At 47.3% G+C, this 24594-nt stretch overlaps 1 protein-coding gene across 4 annotated transcripts; it reads left to right on the forward strand.

Annotated features, from left to right (window-relative positions):
- The first annotated feature begins 3421 nt into the window (after positions 1-3421).
- DBF4B (DBF4 zinc finger B) lies at positions 3422-23682 on the forward strand. Of its 4 annotated transcripts, none has more exons than XM_049860839.1 (13): positions 3422-3569; positions 4066-4128; positions 6949-7103; positions 9608-9793; positions 10660-10710; positions 11794-11881; positions 13016-13089; positions 14792-14828; positions 16326-16371; positions 18118-18234; positions 20778-20886; positions 21096-21220; positions 22107-23682. In XM_049860839.1, the coding sequence occupies exons 2-13, from the start codon at positions 4095-4097 to the stop codon at positions 23110-23112; spliced, it is 2028 nt and encodes a 675-aa protein (XP_049716796.1). In that variant the 5' UTR covers positions 3422-3569; positions 4066-4094; the 3' UTR covers positions 23113-23682. The 4 variants fall into 4 exon arrangements, with proteins under 4 accessions (XP_049716796.1, XP_049716798.1, XP_049716799.1 ...); XM_049860841.1 differs by having other exon boundaries at positions 22110-23682; XM_049860842.1 differs by having other exon boundaries at positions 22185-23682.
- The last annotated feature ends 912 nt before the right edge of the window (positions 23683-24594 follow it).

Here is a 24594-nt window from a genome sequence, read left to right on the forward strand (position 1 = left end):
AAACAGCTTTTTTTGTTCGTGTATAGATTAATTATTATTGCTGTGTAGAAAAAATCACCTCAAAACTTAGTGGCTTCAATTCAATTGTGGATTTATTCATTCGTTTTCTCTCAATTTCTATGAGTCAGGAAATTCTAGCAATTTGGGGGTTTCTGGCTTGGGAATCTCTTGTGAGGTTGCAGTCATCTGAAGGCTTGAGTAGGCCTGGGAGATTTCCTTCAAGGTAGCTCACTCATATGAGTGGCAAGTTGGTGCTGGCTGTTAGCAGGAAGCCTGAGTTACCTCTCCACATGAACCTCTCCATAGGCATACTGAGTGCCTTTGTGTCATGGTGGCCGACTTCCACCAGAGCAGATGATCCAAGAAACAGCAATATGGAAGTCATGATGTCTTTTATGACCTAGCCACAGAAGTCACACACTATCATTTCCTCAATCCATTGTGAGCATACATACCAGGAGGTGGGGATCACTGAGGGCCATCTTGGAGACTGGCTACCACAATGTGGGTTGCATTTATTGATATTTACAGAATTAGAAATTAAAATATAGAAAGTTTTAAAATATTAACATTCATTTCAAAACAAGAAGCCCACTATATGTTAACAATGTATTTTTAATGAAAATAGTTTTCAAAACAAAAATAATTAGAAGAATGTCATTGTTTTATATTTTTTCAAATCTCTTTAATATATCTGGTTTAAGAGAAGACAGCAGCATTCTCATTTCTGCTTCTGCATACTCCACTGAACACTATGACAGAATGAGTGAAAAACGGCAAGTTACATCTTAATTTTATTATAAAAATAGTTTTGACTTTGTAGAACCTCCTGAAAGTGTCTTGGGGACCTCAGACTACACTTTAAGAGCCTGGAGCTAGGTTATGATATAGTAACAAATGACCCTAAAATCTCAGTGGCTTCCTACAACAAAGGTTTATTTCTTGCTCATGCTACAAATGCATTATGGATTTGTATCTATTCCATGACATCTTCGTTCATCTTCGTTAAGGAACCCAAGTTGACAAACAGCCTGTCTTAGTTATCTAGTGCTGCTGTACCAGAAATACCACAAGTAGATGGCTTTAACAAAGAGAAATTTATTCTCTCGCTGCTTAGGAGGCTAGAAGTCTGAATTCAGGGAGCTAGCTCCAGAGGAAGGCTCTCTCTGTAGCCTCTGGGGGAAGATCCTTGTCATCCATCTTCCCCAGTTAAGGAGCCTCTCAGCGCAGGGACCCTGGGTCCAAAGGACATGCTATTCTCCTGGCTCTTGTTGCTTGGCGGTATGAGGTACGTGTTCTCTCTGCTGAATTCTCTCGTTATATCGTTTAGATTGACTCAAGATACAATCTAATCCTGCAGATTGAGTCCTGCCTCATTAACATAACTGCCACTAATCCTGGCAGTTACATTATTAACAGAACTTATTAACATCATACCCATCGCTGTCAATTCCAACTCATAGCGACCCTATAGGATAGAGTAGAACTGCCCAATAGAGTTTCCAAGGGGCACCTGGTGAATTTGAACTGCCGACCTTTCAGTTAGCAGACATAGCTCTTAACCACTATGTCACCAGGGTTACTTATTCACATCATAGAAGTTAGGATTTATAACACATAGAATAATCACATCAGATGACAAAATGGTGCAGAATCACACAATAGTGGGAATCATGGCCTAACAAAGTTGACACATATTTTTAGGGGACACAATTCAGTCCATAACACAGCCTCTACCTGGGACACTGCTAGTCATTGTGACAGGAGGAAAAGAGAACATGGTGAACCACTCTGGCTCTTAAAGTTTCTTCTTCAGAATGTCACTTTTTCTATCAGCCAAAGCTAAGTCACATGGTCAGGCCTGAGTTCAGGGCGGGCCCCCACTGGAAGGGACACCAAATACACGTGAACGGTAATATACTCCACCATGGTGTTTTATAAATATCACTCTGGCTGATTCATGAAGAATGGGTTATATGGGAAGAGGTAGAAGGCAGTTAAGAGTAGAAGTCGTGTTAAGAATTGACTGCAGTACTTCAGGTAAGAAATGAGAGTGGCTTGGAGTAGGGTGGTAGCAGTGGTCTGATTCAAGATGTTACTACGGAGGTAGAGTTAGTAGGACTTGTTTTTTGAAGTGGGAGTGGGATAGGAAAAATACTGAAAGATAACTTCTAGGTTTTTGGTTTGAGCAATTGGGTGGATAATGATGCTATTTATTGAGATGAGGAAGACTGGGGAAAGAAGAGGTGTTTGTTTTTTGGCAGGGGAAGGAAGGAACAAATTTCTGTTTTGAACATGTTAATGCTCAGATACTTGCTAGATTTCCAAGTGGAAATGTTCAGGGGGCACTGGACATAGTAGATCTCTAAGTCTGGGGCTCAGGGGAGAGGTCAGAAATAGAGACAGAAATTTTGCAGGCATTAGTATAGAGCTGAATTGTAAAGCCTTGGAGCTGGATGAGGTCTCCTAGGGAGTGCCAACAGGGAAGAGAAGAGGGCCAAGATCTAAGTGTTGGAAATACACCAACATTGGACCAGTGGCGTCGGATCCAGCAAAGGAGATTGAGGAGGAGCCATTGAGGCAAGGTGAAAACCAGGATAGTGCTGGGTAGTGAAAACCAAGAGAAGAAAGTATTTTATAACTTTGATTGTCAATGTTATAGAAGTTGGATATCATAAGGATAACAAAGTGACCATAGGATTTGGCAATGTGGAAGTCATTATTGATCTGGACAAGAAAAGTTTTAGGGGGGGTGAGGATCAAAGTCTAATTACAGTGGGTTGAAGAAAAGATGGGAGGCGAGGAATGAAGACACCTCTTTGTGTGTGTGTGTGCATTCTTTTTTTTTTTAATTGTGCTTTAAGTGAAAGTTTACAGTTAAAGTCAGTTTCTTATACAAAAATTTACACACTGTTATATGACCCCAGTTGCTCTCCCTACAATGTGACAGCACACTCCTCCTCTCCACCCTTTATTTCCCATGTCCATTCAACCAGCTCCTGTCCCCATCTGCCTTCAAGACAACCTCTTCAGCAGTTTTTTGTTAGGTAAGTGAGTGGAGAAAAGGGACGGGGACAAAGGTGTGAAGATGAAATGATGTGTACATGAAATCTTTACGTAAAGTGTAAACGCTCTGTAATCGTTAGGCTTATTTTATTATTCATACTCCTAGACATTTAAACCCAGCTCAGAGGGCACTGGGTTTTTGGTTCAGGGTAAATTCATTAATGCGCAGAATACCTCCAGCCAATGAAAACCCGAAAATGAGAGTCAGCTGGAGAAAGCTAGCTAACAATAACGGAGGCGGAGAAGTGGTGGGATTGTGAATTGTCCTCCCAAGGCCACCGTAGGGCAGATCTCGTAGCTATTATGGTGTTTTAGGGGTGGAGCTAGTAGGAAATTTAAACCGAAGCCGCGGCAGAGGGCGCCTAGAGAATGATGCAGAGGAACACCTGGGTTTTGGGAGTCTGAAAGAGATCATGGAGCCGGAGGATGTGCTACGCCGGCCTTAAGGAAGGACTACGGAAGCCGAAAAGGAGCCAAGAGTGTGAGAAGGGAGCTAGGAACGGGTACGGATGCCGGGAAGGGGAGAAAGTTGTAAGAAGGCAGGCGGAAGGGGTCAGAAGAGTTGAAGACGGGGTGGGGAGTCAGAAAGTGGACGTAGACATTGAGAAACGGTTAAGTGCAGAAACGGAGGAGGGTACAGAAGCCGTAAAGGCGGGGGGGAGGTCACAGGAATATAGGTGATTCAGCAGGTCTCGGGAGTTGAGGGGACAGAGGTCCAAAGGGAGCGAAGGAACTAGAAGGAACGGGAATTGAAAAGATGTACAGCGGGTGGCCAAGGGCTAACACGAGTTGAGGGAACAGAGTGCGAAAGGGGGCGGTGGGACTGAGGACACGCTCATGGAAGGAGACGTGGGAGTTGAGTGGGTTGGGGTGGAGCTGAGTCTTGCTGTCCTTGGGAGCCGAATTGGGAACTTTGGGCATTGTGCGGGTTTTGGGGGGCGGGAACGGTGGACGGTCGAAGGCTAGAGAAGGTGGTTGAGCTTTGTCCTCCTTTCTCAGGCGACTATTTGCTCGAGCCGGGGAGTTCCATGGCTGAGGCTAGGCTCCGGGTTCCGGACCTAGGTAGGTAACAGATTAAAACTAGGGATGCGAGGTCAAATTTGCTACTCCTGCCCTAGAGTCTCTTGGGAGAATAAGAGAAATTTTAGTCCTGTTTGGGTTGTCAAACTCCTTAGTAGTTTTGTGGAGGAGAGGATCATTTAGGAATTCATGGTAAAGGTCAAGCGAGAGCTTTTAGTCTGGTATTATGGACAAAGTAGGCAGATGGAGAGTCAGGATATAGTAATTTGTTAAAACTCATGTTCATGGTTATTTTCACCATAAATTTCTTAAGTTTATTGATAAACTTAAAATACTCCCACCGAGTTAGGTAAGTATTATAGCATATAGCAGTGCTTCCCCTTCTTTCTTTTACTATCTATCCAGTTTTAGTTCTGATTGTTACAAATACAGGTTTTGTTGTTGTTGCCTTTTACACAGTAGTAACATTTACTAAGTTTTTTTCGTCCTTCCCAGTCTTGTTGCTTTCTTCTGGATCTGTTTCTCTTTTTCCTGGGGAACTTTGTCCAAGACTGTTTCAAAAGAGGACTCTGTGTGATAAACTTTCTGAGGCTTGCGTGCCTGAGAATATATTTCACTGCTGCATTAAAATTCTTGAGTCAATGTTTTTTCAACACATTGAAAAATTACAATATTTTCTTCTTACACAAAGTAGATACTGTTGAGAAATGATATTAATCTGACTCTTTTTCCTTTGTAAATGACCTGCTTTTTCTCTTTAGAAAAATTGAGACTATTCTTTCTGTTTGTTCTTAAAATTCACTATGATATGACTGTGTCTGGATTTGGGAGGGTTTTTATTTTTCATTATTATTACAATCTTATGCTTACATTGTTTAAAATAACCAAGGTCTGTCACAAAACAAAACATTCTTCCGCTCTTCCTTTCATACCTCGTGATTCCCACTCCCTAGGGTGTGACTACAGCTTTTTTAGCTGTTTATTCTAGTATTTTTTTTTTCTAAATAGCATGTTCATACTGTTTTTTGTTATTGTTGTTTTCCATTTTTAATTTTATCTATTGGCTTTCTGCTATGGAAAGTAAAGATTTTTTTTTTTCTGTAACCTCTGTCCCCTTCACTACACACATACATATTTCCCTCCTCCCCTCATCCTCTCAATATATTTTTGTCTAGATGATTTTTGTGTTTACGTTACTATGATTATGTAAAGGCTATTCACAGCTGAGCCATATAGTAAACTAGGAAATTTCCTTTGTTTTCTATGTGTAAATCTCCACAGTCTTTACCAGAAATAACAAACCTCCCAATACTTTTAAGCTCATCAGAAGATCCGTCAGTTTCTTCTCTGTCTCGGAGACATACCTTCTGGAACCATTTGTCTTAGCAGTCTAGTCTGGTTTAGATATGCACTAGGCCTGTTGCATGGATTTCATCCTACTATCCCTTCATCATTCCGTGAAATTCCCTTTGCCTCTTTCCTGTGTTGGATCGTCTGTGTTCTCAATTCCATATTTTCCTCTTTCGGCTCATGTCCTCACTTGGGTAGAGTACGTCCTCCAATATAGCTTCCTGAGAAAGGTACATGAGAAATAATTTTTGGAGACTTTGCAGATCTGACAATTCTTTATTCTGTCTTACATTTGAATGATAGTTTGGCTAGGTAAAGAATTCTAGGTTGGAAATTGTTTTTCCTCAGAATTTTAAAGACATGTTTCCATCTTCTTTTAGCTTTCTACCTCCTCCTGAGTATTACAAGAGCCCTAACTGTTTAGCAATGATATTATTATCTTTTTTTTTTTTTGCTTCCAAACTATTCATTGTTATTGTTTTACACAGTCGGTGATTATTTAGGTTTATGCATATATTTTTGACATTTTAGTCCTTCCTTCTGGGTTCAGTTTTCTTCTTAAGTGTATCTTTTAGAGCCCTTTAGTGAGAATCTGTTGGTGATAAATTGGGGTTTTGTTTTTTTGAAAAAATGTCTTTATTTTGCCCTCATTCTTCAATAATAGTCTAGTCGTGTATAAAATTCTAAGTCGACCTTTATTTTCTCTCAGCACATTATCACACTGGTTTCTGGGTTCCATTGTTGCTATTGAAATGCCTATGAGAGCGTTAATAGCTGTTCCTTTATAGTTAAAGCTTGGTAGGTTCCCCGCCCCCCCCATTTAGTATCCTCTCTTTGCCCTTGGTGTTTTGCATATTCACTTTGATGTTTCTAAGTGTGGATTTAGTTTTATTTTATTTCTCCTTTTTGAGATTTGATTTCTGACACCAAAGATATATGGCTTTCATCAATTTTGGACATGTCACGTAAATGGAATTATACAATATGGAGTCGTACAATATGTGACTGGTTTCTTCCACTTAGCATAGTATTTTCACGGTTCAGCCACATTGTAGCATGTATCAGTATCTCATTCCTTTTTGTTGCTGAATAACCTTCTGTTGTATAGATATAAAAAAAAAAAATAGATATACCACATTTTATTTAATCATTCATCAGTTGACGGACATTTGAGTTTTTTCCACTTTTTGGCTATATTGAATAAATAATGCCGCTATGAAACTTGAACATGAAAACTAGATACAGGTCATATGGTAACTCTATGTTTAATCTTCTGAGGCGCCACCAAACTATTTTCCAAAATGGCTGCACCATAGTACATCCTCACCAGCAATGTGTGAGCACTCCAGTTTCTCCATATCTGAGCAAGTGACAATAGAACACTAGTCTCACAGTCATCTTTGTGTGCCCAGGGCCGGGCATGCAGAGGCTGTTGGTGAGGGCTACTTGACTTGTAGTGTTCCCTCTTACCTCAAGCTCCTTACCTTTCTCCTCTTTGTTGTTGTTTTCTAGGGGCTCAGCTAAGAGTTTCTAGTTGGCTGGAAAAATGCCAGAAGAGCTCACCAGGTGCGGGGAGGCAGCCCTTTTCTGGAAAGTCCTTTTACTTGGATCTCCCTGCTGGCAAGAATCTCCAGTTTTTGACAGGGGCCATCCAGCAGCTGGGTGGGGTATGTAACCTGCTGTTCTCCTGTGATACCATGTGCCTTTGTGGGTTGTAGAGCAGGAGCTGGAGAAGAATTTGATCTAATTTCCAGGTATTTTCAGTGGTATCACTACGTTTTCCAAAGTAATTTTAAGTATAAGTCATTTCTTTTAAATAAAGCTGATTTTTATCCTAATTGGAATAGTAATATCTGTTTATTCTAAAAATTTTGGAGAATGTAGAACTGCTGCAAGTGACAGCCAGCATTTGATGTGTTTATTTTCTTCTGATCTTCCTCCTTCTTCTTTCTTTTTTTGTAACAGTTGTATTGAGCTCTGATTCACACACTATACAATTCACCCATTTAAATTGTATAGTTCAGTGGTTTTTAGTATAGTCACAGATTTGTGCAGCCACCACCACGATCAATTTAAGAATATTTTCATCACCCCAAAAAGAAACCGCATACCCGCTAGCAGTCACTCCTCTTTTCCTCCCATTCCTCCCAGCCCTGGGCAACCACTAATCTATTTTCTGTCACTATCCTATCTTTTTTTTTTAAATGCTTATTTTCTATGCAGCTATGATTGTGAGTACAGTTTTTGATTATCACCTTTTTGCACGTAACCTTAATGTCTTAGCACTTTCCTAGCATTAACCCTCACATGCATTATTCGTAATGGGAATATAACATTGAGTGGATTATTAATTTACTTAATTGTTGCTTGATGGACATTTAAATTATTTCTCATTTTCATAAATTATATTATGGTGAACAACTTTGGGTAAAAAACATTTGCTGTATTTCAGTCCATGAAACTATTTTTAAAGTATATACCATACCATATAGCACAGTTAGTAAGAGGTGGACATGAACATTACTTGTCTTTAGAAAACAGGATGATGGTGCATGGCCCAAAAGAGTCTGGTAACTGGGGAAACTCAGCATGAATAGGCTTAGAAGGCAGAAGCTCTTTGCTGTCAAACTAACAAAACTCAGGGATGCAGCGCTCAGCCGAGGGCATATAAGGATTATATGCCCAACTGGCCCCTAATTACGTTTTGAACTTTCAGTCTATTCTGTCATTGAATCTTTGCTGTGTTAAAAAACGGCCCCAGAACATAGGCATTATGCAGTTTATTATTTTTCACTGTTCTCTGGGTTGACTGGGCAGTTTCTCTGCTGGTTTCCACAGGGCTCACTCATACAACTGCATTTGGCTGGAGGGTCAACTGGGCCGGAAAGACCAAGATGGTCTCACTCCCACCTCTGGCAGTTGGTATTGGCTATGTGCCGGGCCACCTCAGATTTCTGCTCTGTGTCTAGGCCAGCTGACTTACATGGTGGTTTCAGGACAGCCTTCCCAGAAAGTGAAGGGGCAGCTGCAAGGCCTCTTGAGGCCTAGACTTCAGAACTCACACATATGACTTGTGTCACCTTCTATTGGTGAAAGTAAGTCAGATTCCAAGGATGGAAAAATTAGGCTCCACCTCTTGATGGGAACAGCAGCAAAGTCACATTGTAAAGCAATGAATATACAGGGATGAGAAGAATTTGTGGTGGTTAAACAAGCTACCACATTTATGTAATAACTGCCCCCATCCCACCCTCTCGCATTTGTTTTGCCATATTAAAGGAGGTAGATGTACTCGTTGAAGCCATAACTGTAAGGATTTGTTTTTAACCTGGTTTCTCATCCAGTCATGCTTCTGAGACATCATCCATCCTTATTTTCAGTGGGGTGCTGGAGCTCGCCAGTCCTGGCTCACAAGAGCCAATTGTTAACATCTTGTCCCCACTATGCATTGAGCGATGTTATGCTGGTAGCTTGAAGTCAGTCATAGTGGGAATATTTACCCCCAGAAACTGGCAAATGCTACAAAGCAGGTATTTTTTTCCCCCGAGAGTTGATTGTTAATCATTTACCAGCTTACCACTGCTTATTTCCATTTCTTCTTCTTTCCACAAACACGAGGTGTCATGTTTCAGGCACTGTGCTGGTTCTGGGATATAAAGATGTTGGTCAGACCCTTTCAGTGCCTGTGAGGGACTTATAGTGTTGTAGGGTGAGCAGATGCCTGCACAGCTGAGTACTGTGGTAGCCAGAACCCTCTTTTGTTTCATGTTTTAGGCTCCTTTTTATAGTGTGGTCAAGTGGACAGACCTAGTATACAAGCGGCCCAGTGTATCTAACACAGAAAAATGGTAGCTTAACTACACGACCCTTAATCCTGTCCAGCCTATTCAGTGTGCTTTTGCTCTGTTTAAATGCAAACTGGTCAAACAACTTGAAGCCCATGGCCTTCTGCTATTGGATCAGGAGCAGTCCTGGAGACAAAAACCTGTAGTTTTCCTCTTAAACACTTCCGGTTGTTTTCTTGGAGGCTCTGTACAGCACTGCATTTGGTCTATTTAAAGACATTGATTCTAGAGCTTCTGGCAGCCAAGATTTCCTATCCTAGCCTCTTAATATTGACAATCCTACATCTTCCTTTTGGTTTTAAGCCACCTCTATGATCTGGTTTCAGGTAATTGAGGGTTTTCTGAGCAAAGAAGTGAGTTACATCGTGTCCAGCCGCAGGGAAGCGAAAGCAGAGAGCAGGGGAACAAGCCACAGAGGCTGTCCCAGCCCCAGCGAGGTCAGAGTGGAAACACCAACCTTGGCCGATCCAAAAGGCAGCCACGCCACACCCTCGCAAAAACCTGTAGACTCGGTAAGAACCTTTGTGGGGCCGGAAAACTATATTCTGTAAACAAAAGAAGTAGGCCTCGGTGAGCCCTTTTAGGCCGTGTCTGATTTTAGCTTAATGTGGTTTAATTTATACTTGCATTCGAATCAGGTACTGAAAATAGCTCTGGACCTGAACAGCTCAGCATCCGCCATCCCCATGTTATCCTGACCATGATATATGTTCACTTTTTATGGAACTTCAGAGTCAGAGGTTCACAAACAATACGAGAGTCCTCTGTACCACAGGGAGGACTTGTTGAAGTTGGTCTAGGCTTGGGCAGGAGGACCCGAGGAGGCAGCAATTCCCTTCTTCCTCTCTCTCAGGTCTGAAGGTAGTTCATACAATGCATATGTCATGTCTTTGACCTAGAATGCACTGTAGCTTTTTCCCTCGGATGACATTCCTGTTTTTGCCTTAGGCAAATGTTAAAATGCCCGCAAAGCTACACTATTGGGTTGTGATGAGGGACGGCACTTCCAAGGAGCAAAGAAAACCTTTTCTAAAATCAGACATTTGCTGTGTGTCGTCCACTAGAGAGCACAAGGATTCTTAAATGAGGGCTTAGCACGTTTGTAGCACTTTGACCTTGGGTGAATTCAGAATGCCCTTCTCCACCAGGGTCCAGGCTGTCCAAGCTGCAGCTACCTGTGACTGATGTGAAATTGTGTATGCCTTTACCTTTACCTCCTAAAGGTTCTCTAGGCTCTCATTTCTACCACTCCTCAGCTGTCACCACTCATAGCTCTCTGAGGGACATGACCCCAAGGTGTCCTCACCAGCACATGTGTAAACAACTGTTCGTGCACAGGTCTATGCAACATACCATGTGGCTTTTCTCTTCCTGTCAGGTGCCTCTGAGCAGGGGGAAGGAGCTACTGCAGAAGGCCATCAGAAACCAGGTGAGGTGGGGAGACGGCATGGGGACAGACATCTTATTCTCCTACCTACAGCATAAGGAGGGATTTAGTCTTTTCTCTGAGGTTCTTCCGAACTACTAACATGAACTGCACACCCTGTGAAGTGTGTATTAATTATTCCCTTCTGTCAGTGAGGAAGTGGATTCTCAGAGGAGTTAAGTAACTTGTTCGGCGTCACCCAGTGACTAAGTGGTAGAGCCAGCATTTGACTCCTTAATCTTTCCAACTGCAGAGCCTACAAGAGAACTTTGGAGTGATGCTGTGGGTTAGGTTAATGTCTGCTCCGCATAGAAGGCAGACTTTGTACATCTTTTACAATTAGCTGTGAGAATCCAGAGCCATTGAAGTTAAGTGACAGGAGGAGGAGTTAAAGGACTCTTGTGAGATGAGAGGTGTTGTTAAAGTGCCATCAAAACAGGTGCATGGGCTGCTGCAATGAGGGAGGACTGGGCTGCCAGATGGGGGCAGCAGGGCGGGAAGGGTCTCAGCCGGCATGGTCTCCTGCTGATGACGGTGATGCTCACTGGTGTTTATTATGTACTTACTATGTGCTGAGGAGCCCTGTGCTCAGTGGTTAAAGTACTTACCTGCTAACCAGAAGGTCAGAGGTTTGAACCCACCAGACGCTCCATGGGAGAAATTTGTGGCAGTCTGCTTCGGTAAAGATTTACAGCCTTAGAAACCCTATGGGGCAGTTTTTCTCTGTCCTATAGGGTCGTCATGAGTCCGAATTGACTCGAAAGTAGTGGGTTTGGTTTGGGTACTGTGTACTAAGTGCTGTTCTCACAGAGGCCCTCCAAATAGCTCTGTCATCAGCAGGTATTCCTTCCTAGTCACCAAGTGGCCAGAGGAGGGCATATGGGCAGATTGGCAGCACCGTACAGGACAGAGTGTCCTCCTGGCAATTAGGGTAGATGCTTCAGGCACTGTGCCCTCTTCCCTGTCTGCCTACCCCTAGCACACGTGGATGACCCAGGGCTTCCAGAAGCCAGAACAACCTGTCCCCATGGTGCTCAGGCCTTGGAGAGTCTCGTGCCCCTGCCTGACCCCGCTTCATCTTTCCAGGGGAGCAGCAGTGGAGGAGGCAGCAGGGGCAGCAGCAGCCTCCTGGCCAATGCCCACTCCTGGGGAGTGAGGATTCTGCATGTGGATGGTACTGTTTCTCCCCTGGGCTTCTGGGGGGCAGGGAGAACTGGTGACTTTAGCAAAACTTCTGGTAGCTGGGAGCCAGAAGTGCTCAGTTAACATGCCGGTTCACAGAGGTGGGAGGGTATGGGAGAAAGCCTGAACAACAGCAGACCACGCCCCCACCTGCAGCTTACCGTTTCCTTTAATCTGCACAACAGCTCTCCTCAGGCCCGTGTGATGATCCCCATTTACAAATAAGGAAATAATCCTAGTATCTCTGACCACTTACTGGGTCCTTACTCTGCTAGGGGTTACCTCACTCAGTCCTCACTGCTGTCCTGTCCCCATTGTACAGATGAGGACTCAAAGAGGGATTAAGTAAACTGTCTGTGATCTGACCAGGAATGAGTGGTGTGACCTGCATTCCAGCCTGGCTCAGCCCGACCCCAAATTTCATGTTCTTTCTTTTCTGTAGGGTTGCCTCACAGTGTATGGCTTGTTTGTAGGATGTAATAAATTTACACTAGAAGAGCTGTCCTGAATCACCTGGCAATGACTGGCCCCCATACCTAGCTCCACTCTGAGTCCAGGGTTTTTTCTGATCCATGTTGGGGGCTGGTCTAGATGGGACAGGTGCTGACAGGGGTGCCGTCTCACCTTTTAGTAGTAAGGTCTGTTGGGGGTGGGGAGGTGGGTCTGTACAGGAAGTTCCTGGTCCAGGGTAGGGGGCCCCATCTTGCTGGAAACTCGGCCATGTCTAACCTGATCTAATTCCCTGCCTTCCTGTGTGTTAGAGAAGCTGCGCCTGAGGATACGTCCTCGTACCTCATATGGCTTGGGCTCTACTGAAGCAGATCTCCAATAGTACTTTACAGCCCTTCGTGAGCCAGAAGGCACCTCCTATTCAAATATGAGTTGTATTGCATGCCACAAAAAAGCATGAAGCCAGCTTAGGTGCTGTTCCCGGGATAGAAGATCCAGCTCTTTCTTCTGTTGTCGGGAGGTGCAGAGGTGACCTGTAACCAGAAGGTGGCAGGCAAGGCTGGTGTGAGCTGGTGGGTTAGGCTGGGCAAGTTCAGTCCTTGCACCCCAAGCAGGGGCTGTGCTGGGTGAATGAGGAGTGGAAGCCTTTGGCCACAGCCCTCTGTGTTCTCCACAGAAATGATGATGTACGTGCAGCAGCTTTCTCTTGGTGCTTTATGTGTGAGGAAACAAGAGCCCAAGAAGCCAGAGGTAGGTCATCCTGCTGAACCAAAGGGAAACAAATGGTTCTCAAATACTGAAGTCTGTGACAACTTTGATAAATAACATAGTCCACTTCTTCCTGTCCATCCTGAAAAAAGTGTGAGGAGGGCAGCCTCTCAGTTACCTAACCCTTACTGTCCACAGCCTTGTGTTACCCTTTCTTTTCTTTCCTGTGCTACCTGGAAACCTTCTGTGGTCCACTCATCCTGCCAAGGCATTCACTGTGGCCTGGGTTGTGCGTTGCCTGTGGATAGCCCTGGCCTCAATACAACCCATAAACACTCGTGGCCTGTTGGTTAGGCTGCCCTTCTGGGGACCACTCTTGACCTGAGGATGAGCGTGCAGATTGCATGGGTGGTGTGAGGGGGGTGTTGTGGTTTCAGATAGCTGCCATCTTCCAAATTCTCGTTTGGCTTTTCCTTCCTTTGCTGGGGTGAGAATTGTGTACCACATCAAGGGAGCCTGGGCTAATTCAAAGCCAGGGTGTCTTCACCAAGGTCTGAATCTGAGGGAGGATTAAGCCCTGCAGATCTGCCCAGGGCCTGGCAGCGAGGAGCAGGACTAGCAGTAGTAGCAAGCCATATCCAAGTGCTCAGCCTCTTACACTTCCCTCTCTCTACAGCCTCTGGCCTAGGAGCCTTGGGGGTTTTGCTACTGCTGCTACTGTTGCTGCCAAACAGATTTGCATTGCTCAAAATTCAAAAGACATAAAAACATTTTCCACCCACCCCCCAACTTCTGTTCCCCAATCACTAAGCTCCATCCCTGAGGTAAAGAGTGTGAACAGTTTCTCAGCTGTCCTTCCAGGACTCCATGCATATAGAAGCAAACAGGTCATAAAGTCTGTCCCTTTTATGCAGATACACAGCATTTTCACTTTGCTTTTTCCACATAGTAATCTATTTTGGAAATACTCCGGAGTCTTTTCGAGTGAGTTCCGGATATAATCTGCTGATCCACAAGGGACGTGGGAAGCTTCTTTGGGTGGTGTTTGCTCTGGAGGAGACTCTGGGACCTCCTTGGTGGGCCACAGGCGCAGGCAGTCATGGATCCCCACTAGGTCTCTGGTCTCCCAACCACCACTACCATTGAACTGACTTTTAATTTTGTTTCATTGAGTTTTTAACATCAGCTTTGCTTTTCCCCGACTTACATGTTGGTTTTGACCGACAGGGTCAGGCTACCAAAGGTAGGCACAGGAAAGCAGATGGCCCTTGTCTCCACTCTTGTCCTGTAGGCTGACCTGGAGGAGTGCCAAAAGAACAAAAGCTGCCATTAGCAAGCACCTGCCCTGCTGCTCAGCCCCAGTCTTTCACATGCTCCATATTAATACATGCCACATCCTATAAGTGAATACTGCATACATCCATTGCCCACCAGCCTGTGGGACTCCCAAGCTCTTGCTCTTTGCACTGTACTGCGTTCTCTCCAGAGTCAGCTGCTATTGAGATTCACACACAGAAGGCTGGGCCAGGTCCTGAGTGCTCACCATTCAGCGCATCCCTGGGAAGGCGGGTGGTGGGGAGCCAGTGGCTCAGGTCTGTTCCAGTTTAGGCCTGAGAGCTCTGCAGGCCTCCCAACAGCAGGAGGCAAAGTGGGACAGACTCACAGCTCCTCAGCCTTCCCAGGCCCCACACCTCGACCCCTGTGGTTCCCTCACATCCTTAACCTATTTTCTCTTTCCATTTAGGGAACATGTCCAGCAGCAGAGTCAAGAACACGGAAAGGTCAGTGTGGTAGTTCTTTCTCATCTAATTACAATCCCTCCTCCCTAAACACTTCCCTCTGTGGCAGCATCTGCTCACTTCTCTGCGGCAGGAAGTGAGTCCAGGTTGTGTTACGCCTTCGTGTTCCCAGGGGCTGGGTCCCGGGTTTCTGGGGCAGGAGAGGTATGTCCAAGAGCAAGTCAGAGATGCTGGGCCAGGGCTTCTTTAGAGCCAAGGCCCCCTGTGGTCGCTTTGGCTCTGCGTCCTCTGGCTGTTCTTGGGCATCAATTGAAGTTAAGCATCCTTTTCCTTCTGATTCAGTAACGGTTTGGGGTGGGCACTTTGACAGCTGCCTACGGTTTTCAGAAATGCCAAACTCCCTGCAACTGACAAACGGGCAGATTGACAGGCTCCGTCTCACCGGCTCCTCTTGGACAGCGGGAGAGTTTCTCCCTCTGGATATTTCTCCCAAAGATGCTCTTTAAGTGGCATTTACTCGAGCACAGGCAAGAGCTAAGAAAAGTCACTTGGCACCTCTCTCATGCTCGAAATGCAAGGAAGTCTGGAGGAGTCGATTTTAATCACTGTCTCAGTTAATTAGAAAGACAAGAAATCGCCCAAAAAAAGTAATTAATGGGAGCTGCTGCTGCTCAAGGAGAAAAAGCTGCTTTTTTGCTTGGGTGCTCCTGACTGCCTTGAGCTGGACTAGGAGCCAAGAGCCACCAGCCTCTCTGGGGGTTTGGTGGCTGTCAGGTCTGCCAGGCTCCCAGCCTGCCTTGGTTACCCCTTTCACAGGACCCCTGGTCACCGTGGAGAGGTAGAAGTGGTTCTTAATGCCTAAAATATTCTGTAATCTATGTGAATAAAAAAACTACCAGTAATTCTCTTGATTTACTGACTTCAGATTTGTTTTTCCAGCACCCTTTTGCCCTGTTTTTTCAGGAACCAGATTTCGCTTTTGATATTTTTCTTCCATCCTGCTACTGGAATCACGAAACCTCTTTAGCCCTCTTCCTCTCTACTTCCCCTCAAAAAACCTAGGACCCTCATGGAGAATTCTGCCTAACGAGTGTTCTCGGGGCCCTTGGGATTCTGAGACGCCAGGAGCAAAGGTCTGGGAAGGACCTGGGGCTTTGTGGCACTGACTACCCCAACCTAGCTTTTAGCAGGAACCGACAGGAGTTGGGTTTCTCCCCCACAGCCAGGTTTCTACTAGTGGTGGGATGCTTAGCCAGTTGACAGCCTTCAGAAGCCTCACGCAGGAGTGCCCCAGGCCCTTTGCAGCCTCTCTAACAATAGTGGAATTTTTTCTGTCCCCAGGGGTTAGGGCTGGAAGAGATGGGAGCAGGTCCCTCATCTCTGCCAAATGGAAAGGCACAGCTTGGGGCGGTGTGTTTTCAGTGCTTGAGAGGCTCTTAGGCTTTGGCAGAGCCTCACCTCTGACCATTTTCTGTGCGTGCAGCACAGGCCCTACACTGGGGCAGACAGATAGCTAATGTGTGCCTTCTCCCCCTCCAGTGGCCAGACTGAAGGCACCATTCCTCAAAATTGAAGATGAGAGCAGGTGAGTGGGACCTCCTCTCTCTGCTAGCTCCACCAAGCCTGCATCACTCCACCAGGTCTGCACCAAGGAGAGGCGTTCAGGAGCCCTGAGCTGACATGGGGACGTGGAACACCTCAGCCCAGCACTTCCCCTGCCCCAGAAACCACTTTTCTGCTCTCATGGAGAAGTCCTCACAGAGCAGGAGGAGTCTCTGAGGGTGGCATTGCACACTCCTCTTGAAGATGAGTCAGAGGCTAATGATTTTGTGTGTGAATTTCCCTCCTTTAAACACTGTGCTGTGGAGAATTCTTAATCTCCATCCAGGCTCATCTTGCTCCTCATTTTCCTTGGGAGTGTACTGACATTTCTTGTCAAATTGTTACTGCTCCAGTGCTAGAACAGTCAGAGACACCATCTTGGCTGAAATGAGGATGCTTTGGGTGGTCTCAGGGATTCTCTTATACTCCATGGAGGCTTTCTGTTTTGCCGAGCAAAGCCCTGTTCTGGTGCATGTTATCTCATGACAGCCCTGGGAGAAAAGTAGCCCGAGGAGAGTCCATACACTTCCTCGTGGGGAGAACTGAGGTCAGAGAGATCAAGGGACTTGTACACAGCCACCTTGCTAATGAATTGCAGCCCGAGGCTAGAATCCAGCTGTCCTCACTGCTCGGCCTGGTACCTTCTCCACCGTGGCCTCTGTCTACCATTGTGATCCCATCTTACCTAGAGCAGGAAGGTCACATTGATGATGTTAACTCCATGAGCTATTGCCCACCTGGATTGTGACTCAATTCTCAATAAGTACTAGATCAAAAGTCCATCTTAATCTATAGTTATCTCAAAATAAAGTTAACAACAAAGAAAAAAAGTCCACTAATTTGCTCTATAAACTCTCATCTAAAGCACAATTAAAAAAAAGTCCATGTGTGCCCACTGGAGACTACTGGGGCCATAATTCTCCAAGTTTTTCAGCCTGGGCCAGGGCAGGTGAAGACTCAGCCCCAGGAACCTGGCATGCCTGCTCATCTTCCAGATAGGCCTGATGTCCCTTCCCAGTACCTGCAGACAGTACAGAGTTGGCTTTGGTGGCTCAAGAGTGAGTGGAAACAACATGGGGGGTGGTAATGAGGTGCTTCCTTCTTCACTTCCAATCAGACGGGGCACACTTCTTCAACCGCAAACCCTCTTACAGCCGGTTAAATACAAGTAGTCACGACTTACATGCAGCAACTGAGAGATACCATCAGTGCCCCAGCGTCTGCACTGCACATGGCAGGCACAGGTAATGTCACTGTCACCAAAGAGACAAGTCACATTTTGGGCTCCATGCCATTTTCTGTAAAATAGGATAACACCACTTGTTCCACTTATCTTAGAAAGTGGTTATCAGAGATTCAAATGAGGTAACAGGGAGAGCATAAAACCTGTTGCTGTCGAGTTAGTTCCAACTCATAGCGACCCTATAGGACAGGGTGGACCTGCCCCATAGGGTTTCCAAGGAGCAGCTGGTGAATTCAAACTGCTGACCTTTTGGTTAGCAGCCGTAACTCATTGTGGCTCTTAACCACTGCACCACCAGGGCTCCCCAGGGAGAGCATAAGTATTGGTTTAACCTAGCTGATGAGTTTTGTTTCAGAACTTAAAAGATGAAAAGGTGAGGGCCCACTTTGTTACCAGGATTGGAATCCTAGGGAGTTGGGGTAGCCCCTTTTTTCTCAGCCTTTCTCTTCCCCACTGTAGTCAAAGCAGAAGTTTTCTGTGTTTCAGGAAGTTTCGTCCTTTCCACCATCAGTTTAAATCCTTTCCTGAAATTTCTTTTCTGGGACCCAAAGATGCAAGTCCGTTTGAGGCCCCGACGACCCCGGGCAGCTCGCACCGTACCAGGTGGGTCTTTCTGGTTCCTGAGCAGGCTGGTGACAAGCCACAGTCCTCGCCCTTGGGGGCCTGCCGGTCAGATTTGGGAATGGCCGTGTATTAGCTCCTTAGGTGAAGTCTATTCTGGGAAGTTAGCCCAGAGGAGAGAGAAGTGTTCATCCATTTTATTTGGTGTTCTCCAGCCCTACTGAAGAATTTGATTTAGGTGTCTAGAAGGACATTACCTCGTTTCTCAAAGTTGGACCTATAAATCAGTACCATCAGAGTCCCCTGGGGTCCAGTTAAAAATGCAGGTTCCTGGACTCTACCCATACCTACAAAATCAGAATTGCTGATGATGGAGCCCCAAAAGCTGCATTCTCACAAGCTTCTCAGGAAATTCCAAAGTTTGAGACCCATTGGGGTAAACAGCAGAAGGAACTAAGAAATGGGGGGTTAGGGAGACATGCTGCATTGTGTGGCGCAAGAGGGCTTGTAGGCTTGTTGATGTTCCTACTCCAGAGATGTTTAGAAATTCAAAAATTCCGTAACCAAAGTGAAGAAGTAATGCAGCTGCGAGGTACGACTAGATGCCTGTCAGACTCTTTCTAACTTTTGGGTCACATGGTTAGTCCATAGACTAGGAGAATAGGACAGGGTAGGCAGTCTCAGCCAGATAGTTCCTAGGGCCAACGAGGGCCTGTAGGTCCTACCAGCAGTAGATGGAGAGAAGGAAGTGGGGAACAAGTTGAGAAGAAGCTCCAGGTGCCCTTCATACTTCTCCCAGGAGATGCAAGGGTTACCAGAGAGTGTCAGGAGGCAACCCAGGCTTGGGGCCAGCAGAGGGTGCTTGGCCTGGGGTGGCCTTAGGATCACAGAGGCTGAGACACTGTTAAAGGAAGATAATGAAGCTTTGGTATCTGCAGGAGGAGCCTAGGGAGGAGGGAGCTGGCTCGTGAGTGTGTGTGCACGTACGCAGAAAACCTGTGTAGGAGGAAATGTGTAATTTTTTAAATTTTCTTATGTTTCGGACAGTAGGATAGTACATGATTCAGAATTCAAGAGTTACAAAGGGTTTAAAGTGAAAGTTTGTATTACACACCCAGCCTCTAGTTCTTGGGTCTATTTCCAGAGATATTTTACATATACACGAATACATCGTAATATCCTTTGTTTCCTCTTACATAAAGAGTACTCTGACATTCACTGTGGTGCATCTTGCCTGTTCCACTTAACACACCTTAGATTAATTTCTGATTTGTACCTAAAGAGCATCGTTTTTCCTTTTTATGGGTGCATGATATTCCGTCATACATGTGCTATATTCTGTCCGGCCAGTCTCTTCTTGAGGGATGCTTAGATTATTTCCAGTCTTTTGTGATTATTTCCACAGCCTTTTGCAGTGAATAATCTTGTTCAGAGTAATTTTGTAATCGTTCAAGTTAACTTGTGGAATAGGTTCCTAAAGGTGGAGATACTCAGTCCAAATGCTATATGCAGCCAAATTGCTCTTCATGGAGGTGATACCAACTTACACACTGGCCTCGGTGTGCCGACCTGCTCCCCCACCCCTTCCTTAGTACTTGGTACTGTCAGACTTGCTGACCTCTGCCAGTCTGGTGGATTAAAAACTACGTTAGTATAATTGTAATTTTTGTTTTTTCTTATTAGGATGAGGTTAAATATGTTTTCATGTTTGATTTATTTAAATTTCTTTTTCTGTGAACCTCCTTCATATCCTTTGCCCATTTTTCTACTAGGCTTTGGATCACTTTTTTATTGATTTGATTGAGAGGAGACTTTCACATCTCTATTAGGGAAACTCCCTCCCATTAGGGAAACTAATCCTTTGCATTATTAACTGTAAACCCCCTACTCGGTTTGTGGTTTGTCTTTTAACTTCACTAATGGAATTTTTTGCCATGCATAGTTCTTAAAAAAATTTGTATGTAGTTGAATTTATTGCTTTTCTGCACGTTTTCAGGGCTTGGAGTCAAACTTAGAAAATCCTTAAAGGGAATGTTTCGGACTCATTGAGTTTGCTAAGACAGGCAAATAGCCCTACAGGCCGTTAGAAACACGGGGCTGAGATTCAGATGGAAAGTCCTTGGCAGCTATATGAGGGACGAGTCAGCATGAGGGGGCAGTTACAGACTGAACCAAGGTGGGATGATGCCAAGGGTCAGGGCATGTTCAAGGTGGAGGAGGGCAGTGCCATCCCCTTGTTGCCGTTGACACCTTTTCTTTTCCTGAAGGTCAGGTGAATATGAGTTTGGGAATGAGCAGTGTTGGAATTCTTACAGGGATTCTTGCCACCGCTACCCCCTATGATTTGAGATGCATGGGTGGGGAAAGGACAGAGATAGAACAGGGTGCCCACAGGGCTATCCTGCCTTCCTCCATGCCTCTTCTAGCACCCTTGGACAAGTGTCTGCCTGACCTCTTAGCCATCTTGGTCCTTCATCTCCTTGGCTTGGGGGCTTTTTGTCAAGACCCCTGGCACAGCAGCTTCTCCTGACAGCCTCTGAGGGCCCCAGGGGTGACCACTCCCCCCAACCCTGTGCCCTCCCCAGAGAACCCAAGGACCAAGAGCCAAGCCTACGGTCTACTGCCCGCACTGTCCCCAGGAGGAAGAAAGGGTACTGCGAGTGCTGCCAAGAGGCCTTTGAGGAACTCCATGTGGTGAGCCCCTTCCCCCTAAGCAGCCTCTCCCCAGACTGTTCTGAGAACCTGTCCTACCCAGGACGAGGGTGGGGGACCAGCCACTTGAGCCTTTCCTGCCGAGTCTCTCTACCCTGGCATGGCCGTGCCCTCCAGTGGGTGAGGCTGGGCTGGGAGGTCTCCTGGGTCCCACCCTTAACTAATGCCCTGTGCTTGTCTCACCCCGGCAGCATCTCCAGAGTGCCCAGCACCGGGGCTTTGCCCTTGAAGCCCATCCATATGCAGAAGTCGATCGCATCATCGCCCAGCTCAGCCACAGCTTTGCAGACATCCCCTTCCAAGCCAGCCTTCCCAGGTGAGATGCACAGGTTGGGCATACATGTTCTTACTCTCCTGCTGCTATCTCTGCCTGGGAAGGAAACCTCAGGTTGGCAACAGCAGGGACCATGCTGTGGCGGTTTTTTCTTTACCATCCTCTGTCCTGTTTGTTTTGGGGTGGCCTTCATTTGTGGCTTCAGCTGGCTGAGGCCAGGCCCAAGCCAGAGTAGTGCCCCCTTCCTGACACACAACACTGACACAGTAAGAGGGGTGAGCAGGTCAGCAGGTGTGGCTCCTGGACCCATACACCTTGTCACGTGCCTATCTGGCTATCAAGAAGGTAGAGGAGGGGTTCCTACATCCCTCTACACTGGGGTGAAGAGCAAAGTCTTTCTCTTGCTCTAGAAGTTACCCCTAGAAGGAAAGACTGTTTGGGGTTTGGTGGGAGTTCCAGGGTTCTCTGAGCCCAGCTTCCCCCTGCTACCCACTGAGGGCAAGACTTTCTCCCAGCTTACCTCTCACCCAAAAACTCCACCTCTGGGCTCCCTCCCTGGGCTCTGCTTGGGCAGCCGGGCTCTGCTTGGGCAGCCATGCTCTGGGCTACTTTCTTCAGCCACCAAAGGACATGGCCTTCTCTGCGAAGTCATTAAATGGAACAGCCTCTGTCTCTCTGGCCAGCCTCAGTCACATGGTGCAGAGCCAAGAGAGGCACAAAGAGTGCTGGCAGCTGCTGCAGGGTCAGACCCAAAGGGCAGGCCTTTCTGAGGGCTCAGAGAGTTCTCTCTATGCACACCAGAACTAGGAAGGAATGGCTCTGTGTGCCCACCCCCAACCCAGTGTGCAGCCCTGGCCTGGGAGGACCCCAACTTGCTGCCTTTTTGGAGTTGAGCCCTACAACTCACTTGGTATTTCTGGTTCCACAGAAGGCCAGGCTCCTGGGCTTCTGACTGTGACATTCTCTGTCCTGAGACTCCACCTCCCAGCCGGCCTTCTCTTCCCAGGGCGGCCTCTCCCAGGATGAGGAAAGAAGACAACCACCAGGTCCCAGGAGGCCCAGAGCAGAATGGAACAGTGGGCAGCATGAAGTCACCACCTGAACTTGCAGGGACTGGTGAGGTACCTGGACCAGTAGTAAGCTGCCAGGAGCTGCAGGGGTCGGTCGATGCCTTTGGGGCTTTTCCAGGAACTCTGAAGTCCAGGAGCCCTGCTTGTCAGTGCTTGCTGACCAGCCCTGGTTTTGCAGACCTCTCCTCTGGCCCCGACCTGGCACTTGTCGGCCACAAGCGGAAGGTTTTGTCCCCCAGTGGCAATGCCGAAAAGAGGCCAGGGGGCTCCTGGCCACAGGCCCCCCTCTTATTGCCAAGCACCCACAGACCCAGTGACACCCAGACCACCAGTGAGAGGCACCTCCTCTCCCTTCCCCTGCCGTGCCATGATCCCAGGACCCTGGCTACACTCCTTCCCTTATACTGCCCACCGACCTGCCTCTCCCCTCAAGACCCCTCACCCTGGCAACCCACAGGCAGGTCAGCAGAATTCTGGGCCGCACAGCCCCCCTGGCCTGGGGGAGGGTGGCCCCCAGGACTGGAGGATCCTGAGCAGGTAGCTCCTGGCCCTGTCTCCCAGCAGGCTGACCAGTCCTCCAGCGGCCCTGCAGCTCCAGGTCTGCTGTCCACCCACCTACACTCAGCTGCCTGCATGCAGCCCCCAGAAGGGCCTGCAGAGAGGCAGTCTACCTCTCTCCCCAACTGTCTGCCCACCAATGGGGGGGCCAGCTGCTCCCGATGGGTCTGGGACCCCCAGCCTCTCCAAGTCCCCTGCCTCCTCCCTGGCTCCCATTTTCCACATCTTCCTGGACCAGCCCCAGCCCAGCACTGGCAGAGAACTGCTCCTCTGAGTCCCCCTGGGCCAGACAGGCTCCAGGCTTGATGGCCACAGACACAAGTTACATTTCTGCTTGGTGCTGCAGCCCCGGCCAGGGCTGACCAGAATGCAAAGCCCCAGGACCTCCCCCAAGAGCCAGAAGACACCCCGGGTCTGCCCTCTGAGGTCCAAGTAAACAGCTGCCATGGCCATGCTCAGCAGAGCCCACAGAACAGGCAGGCCTTTGGTTAGGACCACGAGAGTTAGGCTGGAAGGTCTCCCTTCCCTGTCCTTCCCTCCAGTCATGCTCCTGACCATACAGCACCCCACCATTGGACTGCCCTGCCCTGCCCAGCTTCCCGCCCTCCGTGGCACTTGCCTCTTTGGAGAGCCGTGGCGTACACATAGTCGTTGGTGTTCCCCACCCCACCCCCAGCCTCCTTTCCCACAAGCTTGTGTTGCTTTCCTGCTTTCTAAAGTCCTCTGTGTTTGTGTCCCCTCCCCCAGCCCCCCACACTCATGCACAGACCCTCAGGAACATATGAAGCAGAGGAGGGGCTCAGCTGTGGCACTTGGAGAGCTCCCGCCCCCAAGCACTCAGTGAGGCCCAGCACTGCCCCCCCCCACCCCCCGCCAGCCCAGGATGCAGCCAGAGCCCCCTCTGGGGACCCCTCTCGGCTCTTCTCTGCCTCCTCAGCCTAGGCTGCCCACCCCGGCCTTGTGCTGTTCCAGGGTCAGCGTCTCACCCGCCAACTTGTGCATCTCCCACCCTCCCCAAGGACCTCTCCCCATTTATTTCAGCCAAGCCATTAATCTGGAGACAGAAATGGGTTTTGCTATCGATTCTTTGGCCACTTTTTTTTGTATTACAATGTGTACTGTGGTTCTTCTCACCCTTGTCTGCCACTGTGTGTTTGTCTCTTTAAATGTGGAAGCTACCAGAAGCCTAGTGCTATTCTGTCTAGTTTGGGAGGAGGAAAGGGGGGCCTAGCTGCAGGTGAGGACCTGAGCTGTTAGCTTGGAAATAGAGCAAATGTATATACGGCTGCCTTAAGGTCATGTTTGGCATTTTAAGGCCATTCGTGTTAAATTTCACAATTAATCTTGGTTCAGGTATGTAAATAAACTTGTTCATAATAAACAGTAAAGAGACTGGCCTGGAGTGTGAGTGTCTGGTCTGTGAACTGCCCTCCAGTGACCGAGGTGGAGTGAGTGCCCCGCAGATACCAGCAGAATAACTGGATAGCAGGCCTGGAGCCTCTTGCAAGTTGGAGAGGATGCGTGAGTGCCACCACCCTCCTGCTGGCCAGCCCGGGGGCTGAGGGAAGGCAGGACATAGCCTGTCCCTCTTCTCAGTCTCCTCAGGTCACACGCTTGCTCTGCTGCCCAGTGAGGCCTCGCCTGCACAGGGCATGCTCACTGCCCATTCCCAGGGAAGTCCTTCGCCCCAACAGGTACTTCCCTTCCTGGGCCCCAGACAGTGGCTTATTTCTGGGCCCTGATGGGTTTGCCCCATTCCTTTTGTGGCCCCCACTGTCTTTTTCCCTG

The sequence above is a fragment of the Elephas maximus genome, chromosome 19 (genome assembly GCF_024166365.1).
Source record: "Elephas maximus indicus isolate mEleMax1 chromosome 19, mEleMax1 primary haplotype, whole genome shotgun sequence".
Taxonomy (NCBI): Eukaryota; Metazoa; Chordata; class Mammalia; order Proboscidea; family Elephantidae; genus Elephas; species Elephas maximus.